Below are 22755 nucleotides of genomic sequence, written 5' to 3' on the forward strand. Positions count from 1 at the left end.
GTCACTTACAACACCGGATTAAGACTACGATTATCTTGATGTGCTCTGGGGTCTTTCATACCCTTTTCAAACTCTTTGTACGGACGCCTTGCGGACCTACACGCATCTATTTTATCATCGAACTGTCATCGCCAAGCATCAAAGAGGCATTATTCGAAGACATCGAACGATTGAATGCAGTACTAAATGATTCTATCTACACCTGATAGTAGGCTGTTCCATAAGAAAAATTCACCACTTTTAAAATGGAAATCTTCCAAAACTATCAATAGTGGAGGAAATATAGCAGGTCGAGCATACAGTAAACACCCGCACATAAGAACACTGGTTTCAGGTTTAAGGCTGATCGTGTTCTTATTTTAGGGGTGCTTAGTGAGAAATCAGCCTGAAAGTGATCTTAAAATGTTCTTAAAATTGGTATCAGAAATACTTCAAATTATACATTACTAGAGGTTTAATTAACACACAATACTTTTTGTTTTTATTGGTCCTAAACACGATAGTACTTTGATATGAGTTATTGTACTGTTTCATCGTTCTAATACCCTTTCCCTTTATATTAAGAACACGTTTTATTTATTGCGCTGAATTTGTTCTTATTTATATGGTGCTTTATTGGCCAAATTTCATGTTCTTAATCCACTGGTTCCCAGGCGGATGGTTACTGTATCTGTTTGAATTTGACGAAGAAAGGTGGACAAGGAATTATATTTGCTCGGTTTAAATGTTCCATACGGTATGTATTTGCCTGTAAACTCCGCATATAATTGCAGAAATTTGTTACTGACAAAGCTATAGAATGTATGGTTTGAGAAGATTTGATTAAAAAAAATGGAGAAGTTATTTGCATCAAAACGCAAAAACACAAGCGGTCAATGCAAAATTACCGTGGTCTAGAAGTTTACACGACGAGTGGGTTTACATGCGTGCATTGATTGGGGTTTTCATTGGAACGTCTTCAAATACCAGTAGTTTACCGTTGCAAACGGCACCCTCGAACTACAGGTAGGAAGTGCGCACAGTCCGGAAAACACACAAAAGACAACCAAAAACAGTTTTTCAAGAATTAGTCTACAAGAACAAGGGAAGAATTCCATTTTTAAATGGAATAGGTTTAATATAGACCATAAGATAAAGGCAGTGAAGGGGGATTATTGGCAAAATATTTCAGAATGGAATAATAAAATGTTTAATTTTGTCCTTCTCTACCCCCTTTATTATTTTTCCGGCAGGGAAGCCGGCACAGAATCATGAATTTGAGAAAATATCGTAAATAAAATCATATGTCAGACAAAATTAAACCATGAAAACACCTGTTTTCCCAAAACCACCGATGGCTGATGTCACAAAAAGTAAACCGTCCATTTAAAACGGATAAGAAGGTTATTTTTATCTTTTCATCCTTTGTTGGTGATGGACGCAGCTTATCATATCGTATTTCTGCCTTAGGGTCACAATGTTTGACATTAAGTCTTCTGCCCAAAAAGGGATTCAAAATGAACTCTGAGGTGATTATCTACAATTATCTACCGTAAATTCTTTATTAACCTATTTGTTTAGGGCGTTTTGTTAAAACGATTGATTTATCCCTCGATTATGACAAAAGCCTGTTATCTGCTATGTTTCTTGTCAGTACTGACTTCGAAATGTCAAACCCTCAAAATTGAAAATCAAGAAATTTAATATGAATTTTTTGACAAAGTATAAATCTACGATCTTTTTGTTGTACTTAAGACGATTTCCATTAAAATGTGTGTTCAAAAGACCAACAAAGCGAATTGCAGTTCTTTTAAAGTCAATAACAAATTACTTAAGAAGGGAGACGAAGAATTTTGCCGATGGAGTTTTCGAATGCAATGAGGATGCACAGTCTTAACAAAGCACAACCTACTTCTTACTGTACAACTCCAGAAAAACAGCATCTCCAGACAAAACGAAATGTTCTAATCTTACGTAAACTCTGTTTAATTTCTCAAGGACAAAATGCACATATGGAAGGAGAAAGAATGATTGCCGCGTCTTCAAAATTCTGTGCGCCATCAACCATGAAAACGGACGCTATTCGCAAATTTGTCAAAACAAAAAATGCGACGGGTAAAAAACTCGAAGTTAAGTTTTGTTTTCAATGGTTTAATTAATGGTGAAACTCTCATTTACTCTGCATTAAATGCATCGACTTTTATAGGTCAAACGGTTGTTTGCTAACTAATAAACACGACATTAATGTTTTAAAACATTGGTTTCATGCATCAAGTCAATTTCCCCGAAGCCTTTCGCTGATGCGACCAGGAGACGACGAAACTATGAACTTATTGTAATATCTCATCAATGGGCAGCGAAATGAACAAAGATAACTTTCTTTGCGACGTTAAAATTGCAACATGTTGTTGGCAATATACCGTACACACTTCATTTCACCGATTAGTATTTAACGACGACTTTTCTTCGCAACCAGATGGTGAGGGATTTTAGTCTTTCGTCGCACCGTGGAAGAGGTTGATTTCCGTCCCTTGGTGATTCTCTTGCTTTTATAATTTCCTAAAAAGGAAAGGTAAAATTTAAGTTCCTCACCCACGAAATGAGAATAAGTCTTCTAAAGCTATCACATAATATTATTTTCACATGATGTCTTAAATTATCGTCAAGTCACCTGTATTTCTGTTTCCCGCCGTCGGTCGAAAATCCCGTAACCGGTCTCTAGAAAGATCGATCGGTTTGAACTCGAACCCTGCGACATTTACAAGCTCTTTGCCTCTAGTTCTCAAGTTATATCTTGCTCTAGCTTGCGTGGAATCTACGGATCTCTGACGAAAAACATTTTCCGCAAACGAAGTGCCTGATGAGGGAACACAAGGCGTTGCTTCTACTGGTGATTTGCGCGTTTGAAGTCTTCTGCCAACCCGCTGCCATTTGAATCGGCCTTCAAGCGGCTCACAATTCTCAAAGTCAAAGTTCCACTTTTGTTTTTTCTCTTCTCCGATAAGCGTCAATTCTCGATGTAAATCGTTGCGAATTTGGTCGTGATCAACTCTTCCAAAAAGGTTCCTCTTTGCTTTTGCGCGACGTGGACTCTCGTCAGAAGTATTCATACTCGTATTGCTGTTTAACTATTCCAAAATCGTATGCAATACAAGTTTTATCGTAAACACGTTTCACGCAAAAATCCCTTTTTTCGAGTCTTGCTGGCTTTGACAGCAAGATGGGATACTATTACACTTGATCCCATTCACCGAAACCCATTTCCTCGTAAAACCAGGGAGAAACTTGCCGTAGTAAAATTGTTGCGTAGTGATAGCGTCGCTTGGTCTAATATCGAATCTAACGTACGATAATCACACGATCGCGATCGACCCTCTGGCTGACAATTGTTTAACGCCAGCAACTACGGCTCAGCCTGCCATTGTCCAGTACAGGATGATTAATTGTTTGTAAATCTGTTCACTGAACTTGAATTCGGTCATACAGTTGTTTATCTTCAAAGCTTGGAATGGACGTGAAATTTTCCTAACGCGTCCCTTTCAAGTTGGCGTTGCAAACCCGCCACGCCGACACGCGAACAAATTAGCTCAGGATTTGTCTATAGCCAATCACCTCCTTACACGTCACCAAATATATTTGTTCAAGGTGACAACTTTGGCAGCAAATGAACAATGGAATCTTTGTTCAAAAGTTTTGTTTACTACGAGTTTGAAAAGAGTAAACCCATCGATACGACTTCTTGAATCCATTTTTTCGAAATACCACTCAAGAATGTCAAATGTTAAAGTCTTTTCTATGGCAGTTAAAGGATAATTATAGCATTTAAACTGCTTAAGGTCGCTCGCTTTATTCTTTTCTTTTGCAACGACCCGAGTTATCAAACAATATGTAATGCGATATCCATATATCTATTTATCAAGCAACGCTTTCGGTTCAACTGTATTTGAAGATGCTCTTTTTATGGTATATGTATACCGTATACGATATTGTATTGGGAAGATGACAATTGCGTCCAAAGACAGACTTGATAAGTGCCATCGTATATACGTGAGAATAGCCTCAATTAAAAGCCATGACAATAAGAAGACAGCTCACAGACATGCCAAAGACTTTTTCAATATCAATAATTGGCCTTATACTGTTGAGCTGCTACTTGCGTGGGAGAAAGAACTACAAGCTGTTTGCTCAGTGTTGAACGACAGTAAGAACTTGGGCAAATTTGCTTTCCTTACGTAACCAATCTGCGCATCACTTGTCCATTTGTTACAATGGATGACATTAGCGTATCGCTCATTTGAACCTACTTAGAGTAACAATGTCATATGTTTACCCCACGAAGATTTATGGAAAGGACGAAAATAATAAAACAACTACAAACATGCGTTCAAGTGATTGGACTTAAAGGTGTTAATTGAGTAACTACAGGCTCCTGCAAAACGCACATCTTTGCGTGACAGACATCACGTTTGTGTGGAGATATTTGGAACATCATCCCAGGCCCCCATGAAAGTCAAAGCCTGTTCAAGCGAATAGACTTCAAGGAGTTAATTGAGTAACAACAGACACCCAGCAAAACACGCATGTTTGGGTAACACTTGTCACACAGCAGGCGTGTTGTTCTTTAGAGCATCACACAACTAACTCCATGAGAGTCAAATTGAACAAGTGTTCAAGTGATTGGACCTTCAGGAGTAAATTGAGTAACAACAGACACATCCAGTAAAATACATACCTTTGCATAACTAATGTCACGTTTGTATGTTGTTATTTGGAATATTGCACGATGGCCCACAAATGAGAAAGCATTGACTGAGAAAGAAATTCAGTGCTTTCTGTTGAATTTTCAAATTCATGTCTCATTCTAAATTCCTTACATTCGTTATGAAACACTATATGAATTTGATGTTATAACGAAAGTCACCAAGCCAACCAGAGACATTTTTGCACACCCTAGGTGTTCCCAAGACAAGTAATAAAATTTTACCAAATTCCACCACTTTTAATAAACAAAACCCAATTAATAACCACAAAAGACTAACCATTGGCTATCTATGTTTTGACTACAGGTGGGTATTGTTTCTTGGAACAGGCTTTTTTGGCACTTAGTTTACAGTGCATTCACTGAAACTGGGCCCACCCAGATAATAATTAATCAGACCGCAGTGCTGAGACAACAGATCCCAACATTTTCAGATCCAGATTTCGCACAGCCATTTTTTGCATGCCTGTCTCCTTTCTCCTCACACTTGCACTTATGTCCACAAATGCAAGTAGATGCAAGCCCAATTTTGATATCCAACACAAAGTGTGTTCCTTACATAGCATGCCTTTTTAAGTCTACGCATGTCTTACCCATTCAGTTTCTAACAAAAAGGTTAGGATAAAGGTTGGTGTTATTTTTAGCTCAGGGTAAATGCAGATGTTTATCTGTGTGCATCTTGAAGTTTGGGAAATACCTGCACACTTGACCCACTTAGCAACAAAAGAGAAACTGCTTTGACAGGGATTTTTTCATGAATGCATCTTCTTTAGCTAAATCAAAAGTGCTTTTCCCCAGTACTTTGGGATCTCAGATTTTTTTTTTTAGGTATCCATTCAACTGATTTATGTGGCGAGTGAGCAAAGGAGTTAGTGACTGACTATACCAAAAACCCATGAAAACAGACTTTGATCTGCTTTTTCCAGAGAAAGCTCAACTTTTTTTCTGGAATGTCCGTCATTTTTCCACCTAAAAAATGTTTTATTCCGATAATTTGGGCCATCAGCATTGCAGCTCGGAATGGAGGAGTCATAGATCATCTTTGCAGCCTGTGAAGTATGATATAGGGAAGACATGCGAGAGCGCTCCATATAGAAGCAGTGTTTTGAATGATGTTTGTCATGAATACTGAGCCCGTGAAAGTACACATGTTTACCTTGTTCCTCTCGATTATGAAATCTCTGTTCCCCATATCATACGTCACAGCAAGCTGCTGATTTAGTTTTTGAGCCTGCACTGAAAAGGCCAAAAAGGAGGGAAAAGCCTAACTTCGAACATAAATTCCTCACAAAAAACAGGAAACGAGAAGAAATAACTCCACAAAGTTACTTTTACTTATGTTAGGCTTTCCAAAAAAAATGCTGGAAAAATTGCTGATTTTGGCCTTCAGTTCTCTTTTAAATAAAGTGATTAACCCTAATCTTCACCCAACAGTAAGACTTAAAGATTTTACTCTGTCTAATGCCAGATGATTTTACAAGACAATTGGCAGAGCTTTAGGTGAGAATGGGTTAACAAGATCTAGGTCCACTTGAAAACTATGTCTCCTTCAACCCTAAGAGTGGGACTTATAGATTTGATGCTGTCTAACGCCAGATGATTTTATTCATCAATTGGGGGCACATCAGGTGTGAATGGAACAAATGGATTAATTAACATTATTAATACTACAGCGACCCACCTGCCCGCCCACCCACTACACATCCACCCACCCACCCACTACCCACCTACTACAATTTAATAACTACTATAAAGTAATTAATAATTTACATCACCCCTTACCACAGTTTCAGAAGACTCAGTCATCATTCTTGTGTTTGCTCAATCTTCCATCTCTGCCAATGCTCTTTATTGTGTATATTCCAAACTTTAGAGAACTCCTCAGGTCCTGTGTCTACCAAAACAAATTTAATAAACTTGGCTGCAAATTCTGCACTGGAAATCATCCCTTCCCTTTCAGCTTGTTCAAAGTATGATACATGTGGCAAATTTTGTTCCTTAGCTAACTTAACATGTTCCCACAATCCTTCTGTGTCCACAACTCCTGGATGAATCTCAGCAATTTGAACTTGAGTTCCATCAAGTTCTACAACAAGTTGTTCATACAACCTTTGAAAGGCCATCTTTGTGATGCCATAAGTTATTGTTCCCAGCTGAGGTTTGCTGGCCACGCCTGTCCCAATATGGATAATTCTTCCTTGACATTTGTCAAGCCTTGGGAAAAACCCTTTGGCTAACATCAGTGGTGCTGTAACATTGACAGCAAAGGCATCATCAAAATCACTCCGTTGGATATCACAGAGTCGGGATGGAATACCAACAGCAGCATTCTGCACCAAATATTTTACTGCATCACATTCAGGGATAAAATCCAATATTCTTGTTTGACCTTCACTGGTAGCAATGTCAACAGCTAGAGGATAAATTCTGTTAGGAGCATGTTCCTGTGTTTGTTGCAACGGTTGCAGTCTGCGTCCTATCGCAAGGACATGTAAACCATGACAAGCTAATTCTTTAGCTAAAGCAGCTCCAATTCCTGTTCCTGCACCGGTAATCACAGCCCAGTTTCTCATCATTGGTTGTCTAAATTGAAACCAGTTATTGAATGAGATTTTAACAAGTCAAGGCAAGTCATCAATTAAAAGTGCCCCTCAAGTTGTAGTTGTAGTTCCTTTTGTTTCAAATCACTGATTTCTGTAAAGTATGTACTGACTGAGACTACCTTTTTTTGTAACTAAAAAATACATAATTGCGTGCAACAACTGTTAGTTGTGTGAATAACAATTGCATCATTTCCAATATTCGTGTACTTTTAAATCTATATTAGCATATACATTTATATGGTTTTTTCAGTCATGTATCATATTTTTGTTCGTCCTTTTTGGATTTTTTTTTTATTTGGAATTATTTGATAATCCCATTACATTGTAAGCATTAATAATATTTCATGACTGAACTGTAATTATTGGGGAAGCTTACTCTATAAGCCTCATGGTTTCCATCAAGGCTTCCCTGCCACTTTTTGCCCTTTGATTTCCTTTTATAGTTGTTTTTTTTTTCTTTGCAAACTTGTGTGTAGTGTAGCAAAATAAAAATTGACATTGAAATTGACTTTAAAACGTGAGTGCTGCTTGGTCAAGAAAAACAACTAGTTGTTTCTCCCTCCCCAAAATAGATCTGTATATGTCAAGGACCCACCCTCAGTGCGGATTTGATTTGAACACATAGGCATGTGACCAGCTGCAACCAGGGTACTTTCTTAAGGGAGGAAGGGAAGTGGACCCTGGGAACCAGGTTGATACTGTATGACCTAATATGGAAACCGACTGTGTCAAGTGTTGCCAAGCTGGAAACTGCTTGGCTTCAATTTCCAAGTGCCCAAGCATTCAGAATTTTATGACAATTTAATAATTAAAAATAATTATTCCATTTGCGCTTGTTGGATATGAGACTGGTTATAGCTAATTTGACGCTACTGCCTTGTCATGTGGGATGCCATAGGTATACCACCTCTAAAAATGGGTTGTTCTTTTTTTTTTGTTGTTTTTCTTCATTGTGGTCTGAAATTGCAATTAGCCTGGTGCTTACGCTTCTCACCGAAGTTAAGTCCTGTTGGGAAGGAGACTGAGATGTACAGTGCACAGTGTTCAGTTTACCTCATATTCAATGGAATAATGACCATTCATCACTTTAGGAAACATACATTGCTTATGAAATTACTTTGGAGATTGGAATCACAAGACAAGCCGAGATGACATGAAGACCATGAAGTCAAAAACTTACACTCAAAGTAACCGGCCTTTGGATACATATCAAAGCTCAAAATCTTGCCAGTCAGGTGTTAAGCAAACACACTTTCAAAATTTGAAGAAAAAAAGGGAGTGGTTTTTTTCATCACAGGGGCACTTTAAAGGGGTGCCTGGAAAAGTTGGCATACGCTACAAGCCTAACAACACCGAACTGTCTGTTAACCATGGCACAGTTGTGCATATGCGTAATGCAATGACCACACTGGGTTTGGAGGTATGGTGTGTTCACCTTGCATTTAATGCTTTGTGACCATAATTGAAGCCATGTTTGCCCTCCAACAAATATGGCCAGAGTTTCACATGAAAAATCCTTTGAAAAAGATATAACTTTCCTACTGATCAATGATTGTACAAGAACGATTCCACAAAGCAGCTGATGCCACTGATCTTCCCAAAATTATCTCCAACCAACCAAAAGAAAAAAAATTGAGTGTTGGAATGCATATGTAAATAGCCCACGCCCTACATGGCCAGGCTGCTGCCTAAGAAAACTTTTCTGGAGCCCTTCAGGCTTCCAACATTAAAAGTTAGTAGCCCAAGTCATTTTTTCAAGACCCCAGAATAAATTAATTAAAAGTGAGGATGAATCACCTTGTGATAAGCTAGGCGCCCGTTTGGGCTACTCGTTCAGAAATTTGGTCGCCCACGCTCGCAAGTTAGGTGCCCCAGGCATTAGGAAGGCATTAGGAAGCGGGCCGCACACCCCTACCCAATTTTTCTGGGAGTACCCCCCCGGGGTCTGCTTAGGAGGCTAGTACATTAAATTTGTTATTTTCCACGTATAACCAGAGTGACGACCAACGCATCCCACGTTAGCGCCTCCAGGCGTTTTGTTAGCGATTTACCAACTAATATCCAACGCGCGATCATGGGATAACTGTCAATTGTGCTTGGGATTGAGGCAAGGATAGAGGCACCGAGAAAACTACAATAGTTTCCTGTGATAAAAGTAATCCTCGAAAAGTCGTTTTTCCAAATTTGAAGACTTGAGAATGGAAAATGTCCACACTCAACTGGTACGCGACCAAAACAAAGTTAAGTACTTAGTTGATACGTACAAAATTGAGCTTCGCAGTTCAAAGTCGACAGGACCACATGCACAAAAACAATATCTGTAAAGATGAGAAATGGCGACATTAACGTAACGAGAATGAATAGAAAAGTACCTTGAGATTGAAGGACGGTGTTCTGTCACTCTATCGAGTAAGTACACTCTCTACTGCTTGCAACGCTGCCGTGTCTGGCCGGTTTATCCAGCCCTTTTCGGATGTATCATTCCTAGTCCCCTCACAACACACAGTATCGCGTGACAAATAAGATAATAGCGTGACCAAAGAAGTGTTGCTGAATACAAAATCTTTGATTCGTTTCGATTATAAAAGTATAAAAAATCAAATAAATGAGATGTTTCACTGAAGAATTTCTGGGTAAAAATAATTCAAATAAATTTCTTTCATCTCATTCAACTTAGGAATAAGAATGCCTGGAGTGACGACTAAAACCCTATGTTTGGCACGTTTAGAAGCAGCAAGGATAACAAAAATATGTTTGAAGTAGCATTTTACCAGCTATTTGACAATTTTAATGCGAATCTCACAAAAACGAAGGATTTCTAACTTCTATTCCATGTATTCGTATTCCGGAATACGGTGAATCGAACGCACCCTTAATTAGTACATTTGATTTCCGCAAGATTGGAGTTAAATTTAATTTTGTCCCTTGCGATATATTGATCATATTTTAGAGTACGGAATTTAAATTCAAATTTGTACATTTGGTGTAATACAGCGAGATTGGATGCATTTTGACATTTTGGATGTTTTTTCAATTGCCATGCTTTTTATCCGTTACGTTATATTGATCGTTCTATTATTTGAGTTTGAAATTTTGAGCCAAAAATGACAATCTTAAAACATCATGATTCAAATCATTTATTCTACCATTGAATTATATGTACAACCAATTAATCTAAGGATTCACTGTACACAATTTTAATTGATTTCAGCCATGTACAATTCAAAATTCTAGCAATTATTCAGTCGTTATAAAAAAATTTCGCTTAAGAATGTAAACACTTTTCGCCACATTTCTAAATGCCAGTGTCCAAAACGTTCTTTAGTACGCGTCTTCTGTTTCGATGTAGCAAATGAAAGTCAGGATTTTTTTCTGTAAGAAACTCTATCCCTGCTTTGTAATCTTTTTTCAACGTTCGATAACTGTAAAACAGCCAAAGACGGTCATGAGTTTGTTGCTGTTTGTACATCTCTCATCAAAGATTGCCGGTATAAACAGATCCTGACTGCATCATCGGGTCGATTTATTTAAATCCATGTCAGGTCTAATTTCATTTTCACAATGGCATCCATTGCAGTCAAGGATTATGCTTTGCTGGCGTTTCGTGTTCTTGAGACACTTGTTCCTCTGAGATCTTCTCCATTTCCTCATTTTGTCGGTTTACACTAACAGCACCGTGCGTGTTTAAACTGCTCTCTTGTTGTGCGACGTTCTCTGCCTTCCATTCATATTTAGGTTTTTTCCCTTTCAAATCTAAAGGCTCTCCTTTTTCGAAATCAAAATCGTATTTTTCGTTCATTTCCTTAAGATCATTCTTGAGTTCTTTGCTTAAATCTGCCTGTAGTTGTTCGTGATCTGTAGGTCCAAAAAGGCATCTTTTCGCCTTACTCGCTCCTGGTTCCATCTTAAATTACTTAAAAACTTCAGCGTTTACCCATAGACGAATTATTTCCTTGTCGAATAAATTGCGTTCTGTCTAAGTAGACAGCTTTTCACCCTGGAAGTGACTCATCTATTTAAAGCGCGCGAAATCGAATGCCCATGCGCAACTACGTCACTACGTCATAAGCAGGTACATATCAGGAAATATTGGACCGTCTCGTAAAGACAAGTTTGATCTTGTTGACCTTTACGTAAAAGGGAAGCCTCAATATAAACGATTTGACATTCTCAAAATCAAATTGAATGGACTGAAAACAGTCATTATATACAGGAACGTATATGGTATATGGCTTATGTAGCAGTCCAGATATTACGTAACGTGACATTTGAAGCTCTTTCAAAAGTTATTCTCGCTCTTTAACCTCGAAAATTCCTTAAAAAAAAACAACAGACAATTAACAATAAGAGAATGCGTTCTATTATTGAGATTCGATGGTGCAAGGTGCTTCTCCCGAGAAAATTAATTTCAGTTTCAAGATCCTAATTAACAATGGTAACCAATTTTTGAAGAAATGTTGCTCTTAATGCAGGCAGTTTGGAGAAAAGACTGTGGAAGAACAGAATCGTGAGACCTATTTATAACTTGTTTTTCGCTTAGAAAACAGCATTCCCTTATAAAAACTACTTGAACGAACATTCTTATTTAGTTATTTTCCGCTTGAATAACGGAATGTTAACTTTGCGTTTTTGTCATCAATATATCAATCATGAATGTTTTACTATTCGACTGATTTCAGAAAAAAAATACCTTGAAAAAACAGAAAACCAACCTCCCGTTTAGACGCTCGATACAAGAGGGTTAGAAATATGATCGAACATTTTCAGCTTTTCAATCTGTGTAGGACAGGCCCAAACCTGATAAACTATAAATATAAGAGTAAATATGCGAAATATTTTCCTCGAACCGCAGTCAAAGTGAAGAACAAGTTCAGACATGTTCTTTTGATTGCAATATTTTTAAACTTTTTAGAAAATTTATGCAAGATCTAATACGGGCAAGATTAAACTTGTCTTGATATTCCTCGGCCTCGCAGTAGTGATCAACCTACGTGAGACTGGGACTTATGCTTTTAAAATATGGCGGAAAGAATGTCCGCCAGTTGCTTTGTTTTTGCGCTCGGTTCCAGATGGATTGAAACGTTCAAAGTTATTTCTCACACCGGTACTTCAAGGGATATCGATCGAAAAACCAACAATTATTACTTGGAATACATGAAAGGTATCCGATTTGTAATCCCGGTTGTCTTTTTTTCGGTGCAACGAAATGCACAAAGAATTTCATGTATTCCGAGCAATTAGGACATGGGGATTTCATTGGTTAAGCCATGCGTGATAATCCCTAGGGAGAGCTTGTAATAAATAACATCCTTCAGATGCAAAACAAACGAACTTGTGAACTAAAGGATAAACATAACGTACACGAAAACGAAGGAAAGGATCTTAATGAGAAGTTTTTACATCTCATTGATACTGGCTTAAGCCGACTGAAACGTTAAATTGTTGCAAAATCCACGTTATCTCTGTCTTTGTTAATATTGGTATTGTAGCCATGCATGTCAAAATAAATTGAGTTATTGGGTATCAGAACTTTCGTCCAGTCAGTAATGTGCCATATATTTCTAAGTTGACTGAGAGAGCTGTTACTGATCAGATAACTGAGCACATGTCAAAGAATAATTTACATTCACCGTTACAATCGGCGTATAAAACATGCCATAGTACAGAGACGGCCTTGCTAAACGTAATGAATGACATTCTTTTGGCAATGAACGATCAACAGGTTTCACGACTCGTACTGTTGGATTTGAGCGCGGCATTTGAGACTGTTAAACATGACAAACTCATTAGCTGCCTAGGAGAAAACCTGGGAATCCCCAACGATGCCATCAAGTGGTTTGTATCCTATTAAGAAAATCGTTCTCATCCTGTATCAGTAAATGGTGAAGTCTCTCGTTCATTCCAGATCAAGCAATGTGTGCTGCAAGGATCATGCCTGGGAGCTCTCCCCTTTACTGCTTGCACTAGTAAGCTCTTTGAGATTGTCCAGCACCATCTTCTGCAAGTGCACTTCTATGCAGGTGACACGCAATTGTATTTTTCTTTTCGCCTAAGTGAGTCTTCTGATGCTCAGCATCAGTTATTGCTGTCAATGTAATGTCAAATTGTATCAGGGACTTAAGGCATTGGATGATATCGAACAACTTGATGATTAATGAGTCTAAGACGGAATTATTACTTATTGGTACTAAGCAGCAGTTGGCTAAACTACAAATTGATAGCATCTGTCTGTAATCTTGGTGTATTTTTTGATAGTCATATGTCTATGGCTAGTTATATCAATAAGACATGTGCTTCTGCTTTTTATTATCTATACAATATAATATTTAGATGTATTTGTAAATACCTTTCTGTTAAAGTCACAGAATCTTTAGTTCATGCTTTAGTAACAAGTTGCATTAATCATTGTAATAGTCTGTTATTTGGTTTGCCAGATTGTCAGTTGAATAAGTTGCAAAGAGTACTTAATGCAGCAGCAAGGTTGATTTCTATGGCACCTAAAGTGTGCCATATTACACCTATTTTAGTGGAATTACATTGGTGGCCTGTTAGATGGCATATTGATAAAGATACTATTAATCACATTTAAGGCTATAAATGGCTTAGCTCCACTGTATCTGTCTGATCTAGTAAGTATTAAGTCTTCTACATATTCATTAAGATCGAATGATAGTAAAATTCTTAGTGTACCACCAGTTAAGGGAAAGAAAACATTAGGTGATAGGTCTTTTATGCTGGCTGCACCTAAATTATGGAATGACTTACCCAGAGACTTGTGTTTAGTTGACAGTATAAGTAGTTTTAAGAAACAACTTAAGACACATCTGTTCAAATTAGCCTATAGTCTCTACAAGGCTGCTGCATAAGAAAATTTTAAAGGGGCCCTCAGAGCTAAATGCTGAGAACTTAGGAGCCCAACATATGAAGTGAAAGGTGTTGTGAAAAATTAAGGCGCCCAGAGATATTCTTTGGGAGCCCCAGGCTACCGGGCTCCTGTTAGGCAACAGCCTTGGTCTCTAGCTTCATTATGTATGATTTTGATTATTATTTTAAATTTTATATATAGAGATTATTATATATATTTTAATTGATTTATAGGAATTTATTATTTATTATATTAGTTTCTTGATTTAGTTTGATTTATTTTAAGCTGCACATAAAGCATGTATGATAATTTGTATTGATATATGCGCTATAGAAACCAATAAATTATTATTATTATTATTATTATTATTATTATTATTATTATTATTATTATTATTATTATTATTAATTACTCTGTGACTTTGTTCAGTGCAGCAAAATGGACAGTAGAATTACGGGGTTTTCTTTGCCTAAAAGCAACTCACAACTCAAAACTATACTTTTTCCAACAACAACAAGGATTCAAACAGCTTCAATTCTTACAGAGTTCGATGAAAATCCGGATTTATAACATGTGGTGGGGCAACCAAAGTGATCAGAGCTGTGTTGGGGTTTCAGTGTGAAAATACAAACAGATACCAACACTCTTTATCCTTATAACTCGTTTTTCATTATTTTATTTTACCCACAGTCTACATTTTACCCCTGGTCTGCAGTCTGCACTCTGCATTTTACCCTCAGTCTGCAGTCTGCGTTTTACACTGACCGGAAAAACAATTAGCTTTTGGGAGTAACTGCAGAATACCCGGCCACTATTGTGTTCTTGTAGCAGCATGGTTTGAAGAATGAGGCATTCTTCTATTGCACCTGATATCACGGCAGCCATGTCAGTGGAAAGAACAATAGCAAAAAAGTCTTTTGGGAGTTTGACTCTATTAAGTTTATTACGCAAAATTGGAGCTACATTTTTCTATTATTTTGGCACGAACATGGCCGTCTTATCATGTGAGTGTTATCAAAGAATATAACAATAGGCGCAATTCATATGCAAATAAGTGGCTGGGTATTCTGCAGTTTAGCTAATTTGTGATATTTGATAGTTTTGATCCTGTCTCGTCCACGGAAATCAGCCGTAGATCTAAGACACACATATTACAGATGACTGCTGAAAGCAATAGTAGGTGGTTTTCATGTTACATCATCACCACTGTGTTGGTGGACGAAAACAAAAGGCCTCTCATTAGTTCCTTAAATTCTTTGTCTACTAGCAATAATGCACATTAATTACATCATTCTTATCTGTGTCTCCAAGGATTGTTTGCAAATCATCTATTAATAATGATTTACTATTAAAATCATAATCATGCAGACTCCTTTTTGTGCCTTTTGTTTTGTCTTTCAATGCCAGCAATCACTGCAGCACTTGGAGATCGTTGATGGGACACATTATGCTGTGGTCAGCTGATTTTTTTTCCTCAAAACCTCTTTTTACACTTTCTTTTTTTGTGTGTACTCATGAAACTAATAACAAGGGAAATGTCCATAATAATTATAAACTAATCAAAGTTCAAAATCTTGCCAGTCAGGTTTTAGCCAAACACACGGTAAAGGGGTGCCTGGAAGAGTTGGCATGCTCTATAACCCTAACAACACCGAGCTGTCTATGGCTGCCATTGAACCAGCTGAAACGGTTGTGCGCATGTGTAATGTGATGACCACACTGGGTTTGGAGTTATGGTGTGTTCACTTTGCTTTTAGTGCTTTGTGATGGTAATTGAAGCTGTGTTTGCCCTGCAACGAATATGGCCTTAAAACCGTGGAAATGTCCATTGATAAAATTGCATTTGACATGAAAAATTCTTTGAAAAAATATAACTTTCCTACTGATCAATGATTGTACAAGGACGATTCCACAAAGCTGCTAATGCCACTGATCTTCCGAAAATCATCTCCAACCAACCAATGAAAAAAATTGAGTGTTGGAATGCATATATGAAGAGCCCAGGCCTTACATGGTCACAAATAGTGTTGCTAAAGTGTCGTACCAAGTGTAAACCTCTCAGTTTTGGCTCATCACAAGGAAAGATTACATGACGAGGCACAAGCAGGTCTGCTTACGAAGCGGAAAAAAGAGTCAACATTAAATTTGTGATTTTCATCGTATAACCAGAGTGACGTCCAACGCATCCCACGCTAGCGCCTCCAGGCGTCTTGTTGGCTACTTACCATCTCACATCCAACGCACGATCATAGGATAATTAACAACTATTCACCGAAGTGGAGGTGGCTATTGGTGGATATTTACCGAGCTGCAAAGTGGCGAGGTAAATATCCAACGCTAGCCACCGACACTGAGGTGAATAGTTGTTTTAGTATATACTAAAACAGTGAGATAATATAGCACAAAAAGATTACAACATTTTCGGGCCCAAACTCCGCGCGTATTGCTCGGAGGTGAATAGCATAGGATATCCGGAGTTTGAGTAGCCAATCAGCGCGCGCGTTCAACGCTATCCACTGTTTTAGTATATACTAATAATTGTTAATTGTGCTTGGGATAGAGGCACCGTGAAAACTAGTCTCCTGTGATTAAAGTAACCCTCAAAAAGCATCTTTTTCCAAATCTGAAGACTTCAGGATGGAAAATGTCCACTCTCAGTACACGACCAAAACAAAGTTAACTACTCAGTTGATACGTACAAAATTGAGCTTAGCAGTCCAAAGTTGACAGGACCACATGCACAAAAAGAATATCTGTAAAGATGAGAAATGGCGACATTAACGTAACGAGAATGAATAGAAAAGTACCTTGAGATTGAAGGACGGTGTTTTGTAACCCTATCGAGCTCGAGTCGCACACTCTCGACTACTTGTGCCGTTGCCGCGTCTGGCCGGTTTGTCCAGCCCTTTTCGGATGTATCATTCCTAGGCCCTCACAACACACAGTATCGCGTGACAAATAAGATAATAGCGTGACCAAAGAAGTGTTGCTGAATAATGTAATCCTTGATTCGTTTCGATTATAAAAACGTAAAACATAAAATAGATAAGATGTTTCACTAAAGAATTTCTGAGTAGAAATAGATGAAAGAAATTTATTTCATGTCATTCAACTTGATTAATACATTTTATATCCGCACGATTGGAGTTAAATGTAATTTGGCTGTTTTATTTTTGTCCCTTGCGATATATTGATCATATTTTAGATTATGGAATTTAAATCCAAATTTGTACATTTGGTGTAATACAGCGAGATTGGATGCATATTAACATTTTGGATGTTTTTCAATTGCTATGCTTTTTATCCGTTACGTTATATTGATCGTTCTATTATTTGAGTTTGAAATCATAAGCCAAAAAAGACAGTCTTAAAAACATCATGATTCAAATCATTTATTCTACTATTGAACTCTATGTACAACCAATTAATCTAAGGATTCACTGTACACAATGTTAATTCATTTCAGCCATATACAATTCAAAATTCTAGCAATTATTCAGTCGTTATAAACAATTTCGCTTAAGAATGTAAACACTTTTCGCCGGCATATTTCTAAATGTCCGTGTCAAAAACGTTCTTTAGTATGCGTCTTCTGTTTCGATGTTGAAAATGAAAGTCAGGATTTTTTTTCTCGCAGAAAAACGATCCCTGCGTTGCAATCTTTTTTCAACGTTCGATAAACAGCCAAAGAAGGTCATGATTTTGCTGTTTGTACATCTCTCATCAAAGATTGCCGGTATAAACAGATCCTGACTGCATCATCGGTCGATTTATTTTAATCCATGATTGAACAATCAGGTCTAATTTCATTTTTACAATGGCCGTTTTTATACTAGAGACGCATAATCCGTCCAGACGAATCATGCGTCTCTTATGTTATCCGTCTGGTGTAAAGACGGGACGAACTATATGAGATGCATAATTCGTCTTGGACGAACTTGGGCAAAGATTTTTTCTGCGTCTGTTAAATTCGTCCAGTATAAAGACGGGCACTAGACGCATAATGCGTCTGAACGAACTTTCCAGTTTAGTGCGTCTTCGAAGACGCACTAAAATAGATTCTTCGTCCAGACGCATAATGCGTCTTGTGGCCGTCTTTATACTAGATGAATTTAACAGACGCAGAAAAAATGTTTGCCCAAGTTCGTCCCAGACGAATTATGCGTCTCTAGTATAAAAACGGCCAATGGCATCCATTGCAGTCAAGGACTATGCTTTGCTGGCGTTTCGTGTTCTTGAGACACTTGTTCCTCTGAGATCTTCTCCATTTCCTCATTTTGTCGGCTTACACTAACAGCACCGTGCGTGTTTAAACTGCTCTCTTGTTGTGCGGCGTTCTCTGCCTTCCATTCATATTTAGGTTTTTTCCCCTTCAAATCTAAAGGCTCTCCTTTTTCGAAATCAAAATCGTATTTTTCGTTACCTTCCATAAGATCATTCTTGAGTTCTTTACTTAAATCCGCCTGTAGTTGTTCGTGATCTGGAGGTCCAAAAAGACATCTTTTCGCCTTACTTGCCTCTGGTTCTGAGCTATGCTTTGCTGGCGTTTCGTGTTCTTGTTCCTCTGAAATTTCCATTTCCTCATTTTGTCTGTTTCCACCAACAGCAGCTTGCGTGTTCAACGTGCTCTCTTGTTGCGCGGCGTTCTCTGCCTTCCATTCATTAGGTTTTTTTCCTTTCATATCTAAAGCCTCTTCTTTTTCCAAATCAAACTTGTGTTTTTTGTTCATTTCCTTACGATCCTTCTTGAGTTCTTTGTTTAATTCTGCCTGCAGCTGTTCCTGATTTGGAGGTCCAAAAAGGCATCTTTTCGCCTTCTTCGCTTCTGGTTCCATCTTAAATTTCTTTAAAACTTCAGCGTTTGCCCATAGACGAAATATTTCCTTGTCGAATCAATTGTGTTCTGTCTAAGTAGACAGCTGTTCACCCTGGAAGTGACTCATATGAATTTACTTACCGGGGTTTTAAAGCGCGCGAAATCGAAAGCCGATGCGCAACGTCACTACGTCATAAGCAGGTATAGATCAGGAAATATTGGACCCGGCTTGTATCGACAATTTTGATCTTGTTGACCTTTACGTAACAGAGGAAGCCTCAATATATACGATTTTACGTTCTCAAAATCCAATTAAATGGACTGAATACAGTCAGTATACATAGGAACGTATATGGCTCATGCAAGAGTCCAGATATTACGTAACGCGACATTTGTAGCTCTTCTTGCTCTTTAACCTCGAAAATTCATTAAAAAAGAACAACAGACAATTAACAATAAGAGAATGCTTTCGATTATTCAGACTCGATGGTGCGAGGTCGTTTTTCCGAGAAAATTAATTTCAGTTTCAAAATCCCAATTAATTATGGTAACCAATTTTTGAAGAAATGTTTCTCTTTTATACAGCACTGTTTGGACTGGAAGAACAGAATCATGAGCTCTATTTATAACTTGTTTTTCGCTTAGAAAACAGCATTCCCTTACTTGAAAGAACATTCTCATTTAGTTATTTTCCGCTTGAATAGCCGAATGTTAACTTTACGTTTTGTCATCAATAATGTCAATCATGAATGTTTTACTATTGGACTGATTTCATGAAAAAATTACCTTGCAAAAATAGAAAATCAAACTGATCGAAAATATGATCGTACATTTTCTGTGTAGCACAGGCCCAAACCTGATAAACTGTAAATGTAAGAGTAAATATGCGAAATATTTTCCTCGAACCGCATTCATTCAAAGTGAAAAACAAGTTCAGACATGCTCTTTTAATTGCCCTATTTTTAAACTTTTTAGAAAATTTATGGCATATCTTAATAATGTTTCTGTTAACTTCGAATTGTTTCTTTCACATTGTTAAAAGTGGGGTGCTTGTAAACTAGCTTGATAGCTAAGTGTACTTCCACTATAAACAAAGCATTTACATTTACTCTATCTAACAGGGGCAACTGCAGGGGCAAGCAAGGTTAAACTTGTCTTGGTATGGCTCAGAAATTTATTTTATCAAACGAGTTGATAAAGGTCAAATAGCCACCGTGAAAGATTTGGAAAGCTGACGTTTCGAGCGTTAGCCCTTCGTCGCTCGAAACGTCAGCTTTCCAAATCTTTCACGGTGGTTATTCGACCTTTATCAACTCGTTTGATAAAATAAATTTCTGTTTCAATCTCCCACCGACGCAGCACGACAGTTTCTTTAGAAACTAAAATTTTGGTATGGCTCAGCCTCGCTGTCGCGATCAGCCTACGGGAGACTGGAACTTATGTTTTTAAAATATGGCGGAAAGAATGTCCGCCAGTGACTGTCCCAGTGACTTTTTTCATATTAAGAGTTTTCTGAGAAACTGAATTAGTGCACTGAATTGTGTAACTATTTTTGCAGTTGACATGAGAAAGTCGTGAGTACTTCTGTTACATATAAAGGGTAAACATCAAGTTAAAAGTTATCTGTTGTTTTCTTCAATTCGTTTAGCTTTATTTCTTTTATTTGTGTACTTCAGGGGTGACCCATTCGAAGTCGATCCGTTACCGAGGACATTTTACTATCCTTCGCAGGAGAAGGTGTTGCCTGAAGAGCAAAGAAAGGTCTTTTTAAACTTTATTTATTAACTACACTCGAGTCTTTCTCTTTGCATCGCTTATGTTTGGAATTGGATTAACATGTTGAAACGGCCAAGTTATAGAACATAGGCCCATTTATTCCCGTATCATTAAATAAATTTTATTCCACCTAATTTGCATGTGCTGTCATAGCATGCGCGCATGGCCCTCAATTGTAAACAGAAAAACAATTAAGGATGGTGCCTGCTAATTCAAAGGTATTTTTGCCCTGGTTTATGATTTTGCAGGAAATCGTAACAAGTGTTATTGAAATCCAAAAGGAAAATTTGGGGTAACCATGCATTTCTGAAAGATAATTGATGAATAATATTTGTAAAAAGGTTTAAAATGCAAAGCAATGTATGGCTTTCTTTCTCAAATTGAAACTTAATTATCTCAAACATGCATGGTTATCTCCAATTTTCTTTTTGAATACCAAGTGTACTTACTAATGCACCTATCAATGTTAAGCCCCAGGGAGGGGGGGTCGGGCATTGGGTGGGGATTTTGACATTTTCATTTAAAATAATTCAAATTCCCCACCCCCGGGACAAAATAATTTGTCAAAATGTCCACCTGGCGGCAAGTGAAGGTGGTAAAATGTCCTTTACACAATCAAAATCACTAGCCTTTGGACATCACATATGATCAAAATCGCTACCCTGGGAACAGATCTCACAATCAAACTCCCGTGGTTAGCCTGACCTCCCCTCCCTGGGGTTTAACATGGATAGGTGCATAGGATCTGCCTTCTCCGGATAGTTTTAGACCGTGCAAAAATATCACTGTATTGGTAAGCGTCACTGATAGGAAACCCGAGTATCTTGAGTAAGCTGTGGGATTTGTGATATTTGATAGTTTGATCGTGTCTCGTCTGAGAGAATCAGCCATAGATCTAAGACATATTTTGCAGATGACTGCTGAAAGCAATAATAGGTGGTTTTCATATTACATCATTTCATCAAAACAAAAGACCTCTCATTAGTTCCTAAATTGTTTGTCTACCAACAATTATGTACATTAATTATATCATTGTTATCTGTGTCTCTAGAGATTGGTTGCAAACCATTTATTAATAATGATGTACTATAAAATCATAATCATCCAGACTACTTTTTGTGCCTTTTGTTTTGTCTTTCACTGCCAGCAATCACTGCAGTGGAGAGTGTTGATGGGACACATTATGCTGTGATCAGCCGATTTTTTTTCCTCAAAACCTCTTTTTACAGTTTCTTTTTTTTATGTGTTTACTTATTAAACTAATTACAAGGTAAATATTCCATAATACATGTACTTATTAACTAAAGGTAAAAATTTACCGGCTGATTTTGATCACCTTGTTGGTATTTGTTTTTGACAGCCTACTTCCTGTTGCATCAAATTTTTATGATCTGTTAACTGTCACCCAAAGTATGATTGATGGGTGGAGAAACCAAAACTGTTTATATAAATTCTACTTAGTGTTCATGAAAAGTGCAATAATTCCGGTAATGTGCCTTCGGCAGATCTGTCTGAGTCCTAATCACAGAAAAGAAGAAACCCCAATAAGTCCTGCTGATGAAAAATTCCTGAAACAAACTGATCACATGAAAATACATGAAATACCCACAAGGGAAAATGGAACAATAGATGCAGACCAGTCTTCCTCATCGAAGTTTGATGAGTCATGGCCCAGTACAGAGAGGGTAATGGTGTCTACACCTGAAGCAGATGCAGAAAGTCCGATCACATCAAAAACTCACTCAAGTGAAGGAACAGAAATTCCATTCCGACCACTTCCTCACTCCACCTTAGCCAGGTAAAAATTTTAATAATTGCAATGCGATGGTAATAATTATAGTAATCAAGCTCTTTGCTCTACTGATAGAGAGCAGTTTTCAAATGATTATGCGATTGCAATTGCATGCTCAGTGGTTGGTTTACAGATCTTGTGCCAGTTTATCAACCGACGAAAAGG

The 22755-nt window shown here is 37.6% G+C and overlaps 3 protein-coding genes across 8 annotated transcripts in view; 1 reads left to right on the forward strand and 2 right to left on the reverse strand.

Annotated features, from left to right (window-relative positions):
• LOC138029682 (uncharacterized oxidoreductase SERP2049-like) overlaps positions 1-17117 on the reverse strand; it is a 20741-nt gene extending 3624 nt beyond the window's left edge. The window contains exons 1-3 of one of the 3 annotated variants that reach the window (XM_068877424.1): positions 17014-17117; positions 6521-7321; positions 1194-2538 (exon numbers count right to left, since the gene is read on the reverse strand). In XM_068877424.1, the coding sequence (XP_068733525.1) occupies positions 6544-7314 (771 nt within the window). In that variant the 5' untranslated portion in view covers positions 7315-7321; positions 17014-17117 and the 3' untranslated portion in view covers positions 1194-2538; positions 6521-6543. Of the gene's footprint in view, positions 1-1193; positions 2539-6520; positions 7322-9713; positions 9829-17013 lie in introns of those variants that run through there. The other 2 variants (XM_068877423.1, XM_068877426.1) reach the window with 2 other exon arrangements.
• On the reverse strand, positions 10919-11245 carry LOC138030750 (uncharacterized). Its single transcript, XM_068878626.1, has one exon. It carries the CDS (start codon positions 11243-11245, stop codon positions 10919-10921), a length of 327 nt encoding a protein of 108 aa, XP_068734727.1.
• The window catches only part of LOC138029680 (proline and serine-rich protein 3-like), a 19819-nt gene continuing 9438 nt past the window's right edge, over positions 12375-22755 (forward strand). The window contains exons 1-4 of one of the 4 annotated variants that reach the window (XM_068877420.1): positions 12375-12502; positions 13247-13361; positions 20699-20783; positions 22304-22596. In XM_068877420.1, coding sequence (XP_068733521.1) covers positions 22385-22596 — 212 coding nt within the window. In that variant the 5' untranslated portion in view covers positions 12375-12502; positions 13247-13361; positions 20699-20783; positions 22304-22384. Of the gene's footprint in view, positions 12503-13246; positions 13362-20076; positions 20623-20698; positions 20784-22303; positions 22597-22755 lie in introns of those variants that run through there. The other 3 variants (XM_068877421.1, XM_068877418.1, XM_068877419.1) reach the window with 3 other exon arrangements.

The sequence above is a fragment of the Montipora capricornis genome, chromosome 13 (genome assembly GCF_036669925.1).
Source record: "Montipora capricornis isolate CH-2021 chromosome 13, ASM3666992v2, whole genome shotgun sequence".
Classification (NCBI taxonomy): domain Eukaryota; kingdom Metazoa; phylum Cnidaria; class Anthozoa; order Scleractinia; family Acroporidae; genus Montipora; species Montipora capricornis.